Source organism: Molothrus ater, chromosome 22, assembly GCF_012460135.2.
Source record: "Molothrus ater isolate BHLD 08-10-18 breed brown headed cowbird chromosome 22, BPBGC_Mater_1.1, whole genome shotgun sequence".
In the NCBI taxonomy this organism is placed as follows: Eukaryota; Metazoa; Chordata; class Aves; order Passeriformes; family Icteridae; genus Molothrus; species Molothrus ater.
In genome coordinates this window covers 8,015,326-8,027,349 of record NC_050499.2, presented here as the reverse complement: position 1 = coordinate 8,027,349, position 12,024 = coordinate 8,015,326, and the positions used below count along the sequence as shown (strand labels likewise).

The 12,024-nt window shown below is 58.0% G+C and overlaps 2 protein-coding genes across 6 annotated transcripts in view; one reads left to right on the top strand and one right to left on the bottom strand.

Moving 5' to 3' along the window:
• The first annotated feature begins 727 nt into the window (after positions 1–727).
• LOC118695707 (5-hydroxytryptamine receptor 3A-like) lies at positions 728–6,245 on the top strand. Its single transcript, XM_036397441.1, has 9 exons — positions 728–824; positions 2,815–2,978; positions 3,104–3,148; positions 3,481–3,590; positions 4,155–4,324; positions 4,532–4,692; positions 4,931–5,141; positions 5,274–5,507; positions 5,681–6,245. Exons 1-9 carry the CDS (start codon positions 758–760, stop codon positions 5,977–5,979), a joined length of 1,461 nt encoding a protein of 486 aa, XP_036253334.1. The 5' UTR covers positions 728–757; the 3' UTR covers positions 5,980–6,245.
• A 2,218-nt stretch (positions 6,246–8,463) lies between these two features.
• ZBTB16 (zinc finger and BTB domain containing 16) overlaps positions 8,464–12,024 on the bottom strand; it is a 54,533-nt gene continuing 50,972 nt past the window's right edge. For all 5 annotated transcript variants that reach the window (XM_036397466.2, XM_036397467.2, XM_036397464.2 and 2 more), the window contains 2 exons: positions 11,631–11,798; positions 8,464–11,392 (listed from right to left, as the gene is read on the bottom strand). In XM_036397466.2, coding sequence (XP_036253359.1) covers positions 11,163–11,392; positions 11,631–11,798 — 398 coding nt within the window. In that variant the 3' untranslated portion in view covers positions 8,464–11,162. The remainder of the gene's footprint in view (positions 11,393–11,630; positions 11,799–12,024) is intronic.

The following is a 12,024-nucleotide window of genomic DNA, read 5'->3' as shown; positions in this document are numbered from 1 at the left end:
CTCAGTAATACCTGACCAGGCTTTGCTTCCAGTCTTGTTTGCCCCAAGGCGTTAAATATTTTGGGAAACTGAAAACAGTAGGAAGAACTTGTTTGCTGAAATTTACAACAAATGCAAATTTCTGTGGTAAAAATGGACTCCAGTGTAGGTGCAGGCTGGAGGGGTTAGGGGAAAGCTGCTGCCTCAGGCAGGGGTGCCAAGGGCTGGCTGCACATGCTGCCCCCACCTGCAGCTGTCAGAGCCACTGTCAGTGGCACAGACCCACCTGCCGCAGGTGTGAAGGGGAGCCTGGTACCTCCAGAGCTCCCTCTCCCCTGCTGGTGGAAACCCACCCTGTGTCAGCGGCATATCCCTGGGCAGGCTCCCCTCCCCTGCCCCTCAGAGGGCTTCCCTGTCTTTCCAGCTGCTGAGGATCTCCTGGCTCAGCCCTGGCACCCTCTCCCCCCATCGTGCCCCCACTGCACATGATGCTGGTACCCCAAAACCCGCTTTGCCACAAGCAGGCACCTGGGCAGAGGACGGGAAAGCTCTTTTGGAGCTGGGCGGGGGTGGGGGATGGCTGGGTGGGCCCCACTCGCATCCTCCTGTAGCATTTTATCCTCCCAGCCTGAAACCTGATGCAGCGGGAGAGGCTGATCGCGAGATTAATTGGGCGTTCTCAAAAACCCGACGTTGTGGGGAAAGTCACGCGAGTGCCGCCTGCCTCCCCGCTCCACTCAGTCCTCGCCGAGCGGCGGCGGCTGCAGCCGGCGGACCCATGGTGCCCGCGGCTCTCGGGGCGCTCCTGGCCCTGCTGGCTCTGGCCGCGGCCCTACCGAGCCCAGGTAAGGCGAGGGAGGGCGGGCAGGGCTGGGGGCTGAGGCGGAGCGGGGCGAGCGGCATCGTCCCAGCACCTGAGCCGTGCTGAGGGGCAGGCAAGGGCTGCTCTTTAGGGAAACCTTCGTGCTGCTGGGAGGTGGCGTACCTGGGAGAGCCTGGAGATGGGGGAGCTCCGCTGCAGAGCCTGGAGGTGCCTCCTGCCTGGGTGACACTGGCAGCAAGGCAACGCAGCCTTAGAACCCAGTTCTGCTCTGTGGGGTCTTGAGGTGCTCTGGAGCTGTGCCCAAAACCAGCCCTGGGGACAGAGAGAGACATGGGGGTCTCCTGCCTGCACTCCACTGCCTGAGAGAGGCTGCCTGAGCCCCCTGCCTGGTGAAGGGCTTCCTCCAATATAATGTTTAGTCCCCCCTCATAACCTAGAGCTGGGTTTTGGGCACGATGCTGTGCCTATAGTTTGCAGTTGCAGCTCTGTGCAGTGCAAAATTGACAGCCAACAGATTTCCTTGTTATTCAATTATTATTTTCTCATCTAGTGTTCCTGGGAAATAGCACAAAAAAATCCTTGAACTGTTTTGCACCAGCCCAACTGAGTTTTCAGCAGGCTATTGACTCAAATCTCTGGATAGGTCATGTAGCTCCTGTCACCCAACTCCCAAGCCTTCTCCCAGCCTTAGCAGATCTAAGGTGGCAGAAAAGGAGTGGGGGACAGTGATAGGCTCACCCTGGCAATGCTGGCCAGGAGGCAGAAAGGGCTGTGCACACAGATCCCCATGTGTTAGCGCTGTGCCAGGGTTGTGCCGAGTTGCACCAGATGAGTTGCTGGCACAGCCCTGGCACAGATTTGGGCTGGGCAGACCAGCATGGTGTCTGGAGCAGAGGCAAAGAGCATCTGAGGTGAACCCAGCCCAGTCCTCCCTCTGCAAAGCCATTTCCCTGCTGCCAAAGCATTCTGATGCAGATATGGGTGGTGTGGATGTGAGGAGAAGGTGGTGCAAGGAAGAGTGCAAGCATGAGCCAGCTGCCACCAGCTGCAGCAGGAAAGGTCACTTGGCCCAAGCTGTGGTGATGGCAGCAGCTGCATTTCCTCCCCTCACCCTAATTGCTGCTTCTCCCCCATCTCAGTGCCTCTGTTGGTTCATGCCTGCCTGGGCGAGCATCATGCACCCGGCTGGCTCCCCAGCACTACCACTCATGAGCAATGTCAGAGGGGCTGAGGCTGTTGCTTTCTCTTTTTTTTTTTTTTTTTTTTAAGCTTAAAATAGAGATTAAAATTCCCTTCCAGTAGCTTTTCCCAAGTTCCCATAGATCTATTCCAATTAGTCTCTTCCATTATGCTGGAATTGGGCTCTGGGGCTGGGTGTGCTGCAGAGCACAGCCACAAGTGTAGCACTGCTGCCCTGGCCCAGCCCTGGTGTTCCAGGCACCCGGCAGTGAGGACACGGCGCTGAAAACAATTTGCCCTCACTTGATGCTGCTGGCACCAGTGACCAGTGAAGGAACTGTTTTCACAGGAAGCAAACACCAAGATACCTAATAAATGAATTTAGCATCCTGCTTCATCTCTAACCTTCACCGTCTCCACCTGCTGAGCAAAGAAATGCCCCTGGAGGGAGCGAGTGGTATGAAACCTTCCCGGGGGCAGTGCGTCCCTCGTGGTTCCCCGCTGCCGCTGCCCTGGCACTTGTCCAGAGAGGTGCGGGCTCGCAGCTGTGCCCTCTGGGGCTGGGGAAGGTCACAGCGCTGACAACCTGCGTGGCACAGGGTATCAGTAACATATTAGGTGGTGGTTCTGCTGTCCAGGCTTGTTTCCCATCAGGATGCTCTATTAAAGTCGGATGGCAAACCCCAAGTGGTAAGTGAGGGCAGGCAGCTGGCAGCACCCCGCAGCCCACCCCAGGGTGACGGCAGCCGCTGCCCTGGGGGGAGCAGCGTCCCTCCCTCCCTCCCTTCCTCCCGTCCTCCCTCCCTCGCTCCCTTTGTCCCTCTGCCGAGCAGGTGCCCGGCCCGGGGGCGGGACCCCGGAGCCCTCCGAGCCCGCCCTGCGCCGCCTCTCCCACCACCTCCTGGCGCACTACCAGAAGGGCACCCGGCCCGTGCGCGACTGGCGAACGACCACCAACGTGGCCATCGACCTCATGGTCTACGCCATCCTCAGCGTGGTGAGTCCCCTGCTCCCGTTGCACAGGGAGGGGAATGGTACCTGGCGTGCAGCATCATGCCAGCGTGCTCTGCCCATCCTCCAGAGGCTCAGTGCCCCGTTCTGACACCGTTCTCATCTCCACAGGATGAGAAGGACCAGGTGCTGACCACCTACATCTGGTACAGGCAGGTGAGGAGCCACGAAACCTCACCCCTTCCCTGCTGGCCCCCTCGGGGTCCAGCACCCCCAAACCCCCATGTTTTCCTGTGAGAGAAGTGTGCAGTCCTGCAGGAGAGCAGGGGGGTGACACATCCCGGGGGTTGGCGAGACGTCTGTAGCACATGAACCTCAAGGCTCAGCTTTCATGCTCCCTGGTTTGCGCTGTTGGGTGTTGTGCAAGCTGAAGGATTATTCTTCCCTCCCTCCCGTGGGTGGGAAGCTTGCTTGGTGCTAGCCTGGGGTCCGTGTGCTGGCAGAGTGGAAGGACCTCACCCACCAAGTCCCCTCTCCATTGTCCCCAGCACTGGATAGATGAGTTCCTCAAGTGGGACCCAGCTCGCTTCGACAACCTGACGCAGATCTCCCTCCCTGTGGAGAGCATCTGGGTGCCCGACATCCTCATCAATGAGTTGTGAGTGCAGCCAAGGTCTCGAGGGAGATGCACTGGGACTGGAACTCCTCACCCACCGCGGGCACGTACAGTCCCACGCTTTGTATTCCTGGCACAGAGCTGGCAGCCTCCCCACATCGGGAGCTGCAGATGGGGATTGGCTCTGCAGCTGGGCCATTTCCAATGCTGGCTAACCACAACCATTGGTAATTACCCTCACTGTGCTGGGGGTGAGATCCAGATACCAGGAGAAAGGCTTTGTGAAGACAGTACAATGCCAGGGCAGCTGCAGAGCTGCTGGCCCTTCCCATGGAGCTATCTGGTGTCCTTCCCACTCCGTGGGGATTTAAGGTGCTCCCGGTGCCTCCTGAGGGCTCTGGGACTTCTCGGGCTGGGAGAGGGCAGCAGTCTGGGCAGTGCAGAGGTGATGGGAGGCAAAAATGCCTGCAAGGGTATGACCAAAAAAGAAGAACAGGAGGCAAATCCCTGGCTCTTGGGCAGATCCCCCCTGAAATGCCACTTGGCAGAAGGAAGCCCTGCCCAGAGTGCTCTCCAGCCCACATCTCTGTCCCTCATGTCCCTCAGTGTGGATGTTGGAAAGTCCCCACACGTCCCCTACGTTTACGTCAGCCATCACGGGGAGGTGCAGAACCTCAAACCCATCCAGGTGATGACTGCCTGCAGCCTGGACATCTACAACTTCCCCTTCGACGTGCAGAACTGCTCTCTCACCTTCACCAGCTGGCTGCACCACAGTGAGTGCCGGGCCGCCGCGCTCGGGGTCCCGGGGGAGCGGGCAGCACTCGCGGGCCGGAGCTCCGTGCAGAAGGCGGCTCGTCCCTCTAGATGGCCCCAGCGGACCGGGGAAGCGTGCAGGGCGGGCAGCCCGCGGTGCAGGCGCCGGCAGCTGCCGGCGCTTTGGGCGGGGTGCCCCCAGTCCTCACCTCTCCTCCGCCCCCCAGTTCGTGATATCAACCTCTCGCTGTGGCGTCAGCCGGAGCTCGTCAAGTTCGACCAAAGTGTCTTCATGAACCAGGGCGAGTGGGAGCTGCTCTACGTGCTCAGCCACTTCCAGGAGTTCAGTGTCAAGAGCAGTGACAGCTATGCTGAGATGAAGTTCTATGTAAGAGCCTTTGGCCGCCGCATTTCTCGGGGATGTGGCACGAGGGAAGGGACTTGCCCCATCCCTGTCGCTGCTCTGTGCTGCAGCTCCTCCCTGCAGGTGGGAGGCTCCTGCTAGTGAGCCCTTCCTCTGGCTCACCTTAGTGCCCCCCACCATCCTCACCCGCCTTGGCAAAGAGCCACAGCAGCTGAAGGCCTCATTTCAACCCTTCACAGCCTTTTCTGTCTCTGTCCTGCAGGTAGTGATCCGGAGACGCCCCCTCTTCTACACCGTCAGCCTGCTGCTCCCCAGCATCTTCCTGATGGTTATGGACATTGTGGGCTTCTACCTACCTCCCCACAGTGGGGAGAGGGTCTCTTTCAAGATCACTCTCCTGCTCGGCTACTCGGTTTTCCTCATTATTGTATCCGACACATTGCCAGCCACAGCCGTCGGCACCCCGTTGATAGGTAGGGTGCTTCTCCTATCCACCTGCCACGGCAGTCGTGGGCAGAGACCACAGGGCCCTGAGACTTCAGCAGGGAGGATTGGCTCTGTGCACGAGCCTTTGCAGGTCACTCACCTCACTGGTGCCTCTGCAGGCATCTACTTTGTGGTGTGCATGGCACTGCTCGTCATCAGCCTGACAGAGACCATCCTGATTGTGTGCCTGGTGCACAAGCAAGACCTGCAGCCCCATGTCCCTGAGTGGCTGAAACACCTGCTGCTGGAAAGAGCCACCATCCTGCTCTGTATCCGGGACAGGAAGAATTTCAGCCAAAGCAGGATGCAAACCTTGGACACGTCCAGGCAGGTGGAGAACAATGACAGCACAGGTAAGGGTGGCACAGGGAGGGCCTGTGGGAACTGAAGGAGTCTAGGTGCTCTGTAGCCATCTACATCTACATAGCCATTCTTTGTATGGTGAACTGGGTGCTTAGTTCACCCTCACAAATCCCAGTTCCCTGTCTAAATAGGTTTTTCACATTTGCTTCTCTTGATCCCTCAGCCAAGCCGACCCCCTATGCCTGTGAGGACCCCCGGGAGTGCGGGGCAGTGGGGGGCACGAGGCCTGCACTGGCCTTTGCTGGCCGGCCGGAGGGCTCAGCAGCACTGCAGGAGGTCCTGCGTGAGACCACGGCAATCCGCCAGCTCCTGGAAAAACGGGAGGAATTCCGCGACCTCGCCCGGGAGTGGCTGCAAGTGGGCTACGTGTTGGATGTGCTGCTGTTCCGGGTGTACTTGGCAGCCGTCCTGGCTTACAGCATCACACTGGGCACCCTCTGGTCGGTGTGGAGGGATGCCTGAGCAGTGCCCGTTGCTCAGGGCGGGAGATGGGGGACCTCACTCTGGTGGGCTCTCCCTGGCTCTGGGACTCGCCAGTGTCTGTCCACCCAGGCGGGCGCATCCCTCACGTCCCTCAGCTCCGCAGCGGGAAGGCGGAGCTGAGAAGGAGCCCCCAGGACCCCATGACCCTGCCCAAACCTCTCTGCATGCTTCCCCTGCCAGCCCCGGGAGCGCCTCCGGCCCGGCCCGGCCACGGCCGCGGCTTCAGCACCGCGGACAGCGGCCCCGCCGCCCGGCCCCGCCGCCTCCCGAGCCGGGGTCCCCGGCATCGGGTGGGGTCCCCCCTGCTTCGGGGGATCCCCACCTCCCCAAGGGTCCTGCTATCCTCGGCTCCCCTACCCCTCACCCCGGCTGCTGCCTTTATATCGTACCTCGGGCCCCCGGGCATGCTTGCCCAGCAGATCCCCCCATGCTTGTGCTCAGCAGTTTCGGAAGTGGGAGAGACCCCGCGTCCGGCCGCGGCCAAACCGGGATGGAAATGGGACTGACTCCGTGAGCATGCGGTACGGGGAGAGATGCGCGGGGGCAGGACTGCCATCGCAGCTGCAGTAGATCCCAGCTCCCGCTGTCATCTGCCCCTGCAAGGACAGAGGCACAAGGCGAGAAGTTCCACAGATACCATAAGGGCCCATCCCATGTTCTAGGAACATCCCTGCATAGGCAGGTGATGGGGGACAGGTGGGTTGACACCACCTGGCTCTCATACATCTGCCCTCAAACCCACCAGCCCCAGAGCAAGACTCCCACTCACCATCTCAGAGCCATCACCTGCAGGAAAACTCACCCCTGAGTGACGGGGGCTGAGGACGGGTGGAGCGGGCTCCTGCCAGCGCCGGCTGCACTAATGCGCTGATGGTCTGTAAGTGGCTGCCTATTGATGAGGTGTCCAGTTAAAGAGTTCGTGAGACACTAAATCAGCCCATTGATCCTGCCGAGATCGATGGTGCTACAGACCTGATCAGTGCAGCGGGCAATTAACACCCTCTGGAATGAGCTGCCTTCGTGTAACATCAAACGCTCCAACAGACAAATCCAATGGGGCCATTGACCCGGGTGGGTGATGCCACCCAGCCCATGTGTTTGACGAGGGTACTGGGCAGCAAGACTCCTGAGCCAGCCTTGCCATCTCTCTCCTGCCCACCGTGACCCTGATGTCCCCCAAGGCTGCACTGCAAGATGCTCATCTGTGCTGCTGTATCCCATTGAATACTTTGGTCCTTGTCCTCCCCGTGCTAGGAAGCCATCATGCACCCAACCTAACCCCCCTCAAGAAGCTCAGCAGTCCTTTTCCCTGGAAGGAGAAGCTGCCTGTCCTGGAGGAAAGATTGATTCTCCATTGCCCTCTTGCTACTTTGGGAAGTGCTGCATGTGGGAAAAAGTTCCAGGCATCTGAGAGAAGCCTGGATTTTCCTCTTTAAAAAAAAAAATCAATAAATCTGAATCTAATCTCCTAATAAAGGTTTAATGAGGACATAATGTTGATGGAACAGAACATTGTTGCAGCATAATCGCTCCCAGCTGCTGTGCGAGCGTGCACACAAAGGCCCGGTCCTGCCGCGATTTCCTCGTTGTTGTAACAACGCCTTTGTGCCAGGCTGGGCTTTGCCTCCCTTCTCATGGGGCGCTGCAGCCTGCAGGTTCCTCACAGCAGGACCACCTCTGCTTGCCCTAACCTGGACCAAAGTTCCCCACCACTTGCCCAAAGCCTTCCTGGGAGGCTGTGCTGGGGGGACTGGGGGAGGCAGGAGCATCATCAGGGCCTTGGAATGGACACATAGCGCCTCAAACCTGCTGGGAAACGCTGGAGCAGGACACTGGCGCATGCCACCCATCCCTGGGAAAACTCAGCCCTTGGTGACTCCAGCTGTGCTGTAAGCAATGTCTGATGGCATCTCGAGGTGGCGGGCAGAGTGGGGCACAGGCAGGGCCGGGTGGTGCTGGCAGCACCCGCTCGGGCCGACGGCAGCGTGCGGTGCTGCGCGGTTTGCCACGGCACAAAAGGAGAGCAGGCGCTGCCGTTAATGTAGTCAGTAAATAAATAAAGGAGGGCTTAAGCTTAGTGTACAGCAATCAGTCGGGAACTACAGGATAATTAACGCAGCGGGGGGCCGGACGGCTCTGCAGGCAGGTTTAAATGAACGAGTTCACTTTCATTGAGGCAAACTTGCTCTGCTCCCTGGTGAGCCGCATGGGCAGGCAGCAGCACAGGCAGCGTGCTGTGGATGCTCCCTGCCCACGGGGACACTGACATTCCAGGATTCCAGGGAGACCCCCCCGCCCACTGGGGCTGGTTTAGGGATAGGACCTCCGCAATTTCCCCCTCAGAGCAGGCACCCCCAGACTCACCACTGTGGGTACCCCCATGGCTCGCCCCAAGCTGGTGGGATGCATCCTTCCTCCTCCTCCTCCTCCTCTTGATGGGCATAGGAATGGGAGACAGCAGGCTGAGACAACGGAATTAACTTTATTGGTTGTTCTTTTGTTTTCTAACTGCAGATTCAAGGTATACAACTGAACATTGCTATTTTCCTTATGAGACTTATAAATAAAAATACAAAAAATGTTCACTACAAAAAAATCTACCGTTAGTAGGATGTAAAAAATATTCTCTTTGCTATAGAAGGCACGAACTTCACTTAGTGACACATGGAGAGAAAAAAACCTGCAGCAGTATATTCTTTTTTTTTTGTCTTTTTTTTCCTCTGTCAGAAACACTGAAGTCTTACAAAGAAATGCATCTGAATCTACACAGGACGAAGGCAGATGCAGAGAGCTGCAACTAGGAGACACCACAACTGTTTTTTTTTTTTTTTTCTTTTTCTTTATTTTTCAGGAAACTTTTAGCTAACGGCATCTGTGGCTAGAGGACAGAAAGAGGACTCGCAAGCAGAACCGCAGGGGAGCGAACGGTGAGACAGGAAAAGTCGTACAAAAAATAGGAGCCGATAGATACTCTGAGAAAACCAAAGGGGAACTTGGGCACCTTCTGCGCCCAGGCTCAGAGAGGTGCTGAGGTAGACGGAACGAGGACAGCGACGGACCCGAACCACGAGCGGCAACACAGAGCAACGGGACGGGCAGGCGGGCGCTCACGACACTGACAACAAGCCAGGGGAGAGGGAGCCCGGGACCACGGGGCCCCGTGCGGCGCTTGGTCCTCACTGCTATGATACACATATATATACTTATATATATATGGAGGGGGGGCAGGGGCTGCGCCACAGCCAACGGTGCGGGGACGTGCGCCCGGGATACAGCAGCATCACTCCAATGCTGACCCCAACACTGTTGCAGTGGGGGCTGTGTCTCTGAGGGAGAGGGATGGTGGGATGGAAGGGGAGGTTAAAGCAAAAAAAAAAAAGCCACATGAGCTCGGCCACGTGCTCCATGGCACCATGGCACCCGTGTCTGGTAGTGCCAGGACACCACGGGGACCTGCCGCGCACACGCCAGAAATTGCAGCAACTTTCTGTGTGAAAGAACTGTTTTCTTTTTTTTTTTTTTTAATATTTTTTCTGTTTTTTTCTTAGGCACAACAATTAAACGAGCCGTTCTCCACAGTCACATCCCGGATTGTACAGCAGCGGTGTCCTCCCTGCGCAGAGCAGCAGCTGTCCCACGCGCAGAGGCACACGCACGTGCAAAGCCAGGCTGGGGCACCAGGGAGGACGCTGCTCCCACAGCCCTATCCCTGCTTGGCACCAGGAGAGGTGGGAAGGGCACCCCAAACCCAGAGGGGCCATCAGTGTCCCTCCAAACTATCCAGACACTGTCCCACCCCCCCCACCCCCCACTCCTTTTCCCCCTTTTTCACCCAAACGCAGCAAAATGACAAAAAAAGAACTGTGGGATGGAACCACCAAGCCCGCGGCTGCGCAGGAGAAACACAACAAAAACAAACACAAGAGGTAGCTTCAGAACCAACACCCCCAGCCCCATAGGGCCAGGCAAAAAATACCAGTTTTGGTAAGGATAATGCACAACAGGAGGCTGGCAGGGACACCAGTGCCCCACCACCTCTCCACCACCAATGCTGGGCACGTGGCTGGTGCACCCCAGCCATGCCAACCCCTGTCCCTCCCAAATCAATAAAAGCTCATGAGGTCACAAAAAAATGAGGTAATTTCAAGTAAAATGTGCTAAATGCGGAAATATTCCAAAAGAAAGTTCAAAAAAACCCAAACAAAAAGCAAAAAAAGCGGCGAGTAAAGCCGCCTGCCACGGGGCACCCCTTACTTGTGGGCTCCTGCGGCTGAGGGCTGGGCAAAAAACCCCACACTTGGCACCTTCCAGGTGCCCCAAATCAGCAGAAGAAAAGAGGATCCCTGCATTCGGAGTGATGCCACACACTAACAGCTCCAACACTGGCACTGACTGCATATCACCAAACCAACTGCATCTCCCCATGAGGGGCTTCACCCTTGCCCCAGGAAGGCAGGGAAGGAGGAAGAAATGCATAGAGAGGTCTTTGGTCATGGGGAGAGCAGCAGCATCCTGTGCCCCTGAGCCCACCTGGCAGCAGGCAACACCTCAAGGCAGCCTGGCTCCCAGCTGGCTCCCTGTCCCAAACACCCTCCTCTGGCCAGGATGCCCCCAGGACACTCTTGCCAAAGCACTTGTGGCTCACAGGGCACTGTGCTTTCCTGCCTGCGATGCTGCAGCCTGGCGAGCATGAGAACCTGCCAGAATGGGGCCCAAGCCCCACATGGGAGCTCAGCTCCTCTGCAGGGCATCCACAGCAGGGTCTATGCAGTGACAGGACACCAGGAATTAAAGCCTTCCCAGAGCACTAGCTGTACACACACTTTCAGGGAAGCGCCTCTTTCCTACATGGTCTTCCCAGCAGCACCAGTGGCCAATGCCAAGGGTGACGGAGGGCCTGGCTGGGGGTCGCAAAGGGTGAAATCTGCCCTGCAGCAAGGGTGAAAGGGCAGCAGGCGCATGAGCAGCTGGGACAGCAGTGTGGATGGGGCTGGAGAAGGGGCCGGTGCGTCCCTCGGTCCGACATGAGCTGCAGGATCCTTCCGGCGAGAAGAAACGAATGAGAACTGAAAACAAACAAGGCCATGGATGCTGCGGGTTTGGTGGGATTTTTTTTGCCCAGTCATCTGCCACTTGGCCCTGCTGCCCCTCTGCCTCCTCCCTTAGACATAGCAGAGGTAGAGATAGGTCTTCTCTATCCGCCAGTCAGTGGGGATCTCCTCTGGTTTGTGGCCCTTCATGTGCTTCTGCATGGCGGAGAGGCTGGGGCAGTACTCCAGGCAGATGGTGCACTGGTAAGGGGAAGCGCCATTGTGGGTCCGAAGGTGTTTGATCATGGCCGAGTAGTCCCGGGAGCGCTGGTGGCACAGCTTGCACTCGAAGGGCTTCTCACCTGTGGGATACAGGGTGTCAGTGCTAATCAACTGCCCAGCATCAATGCTGCCGGCAGCGGGCACAGCCGATAACCAAGTAATGAGCAGCAGAACCGATGTGACTATTGATCCCTGTTTACAATAGTGACACGCCAGCGCATCACGGGTTCGGTATCCCTGCCTGCCACCCGGGGCCACATGCCAGCCCTTCCACCGGTCGGTCCTTGCCAGCCTCACCACAGACACCCCAGCATGTACCTGTGTGGACTCGGTAGTGGGTCTCCAGCTGGTGCTTGAGGCTGAACTTCTTGCCACAGCCGTTGCACTCGTAGGGCTTCTCCCCGGTGTGGATGCGCTTGTGGCCCTTCAGCGTGCTCTCGTCCCGGAAGCAGCTGCCGCAGAACTCGCACTCGTAGGGGTGGTCACCTGCAAGCACATGCTGGGGTCAGGGCTGCCGTGACTGCTGTGCCACACCAAAAACAGCTCCCCAGCCTTTTTACTCTGGGCAGCCATCCTGAGGACAGAGTGTCCCAGTCTCCCCAGTGCAGTGTGCTGGTCCCTCCACGCACAGACCTTCCTGTACAGAGGAGATGCTTGGGTCTGAGGCACAGTAGAGACTGGAGTGTGCTGCAACCCTTCCGCCACCAATTTC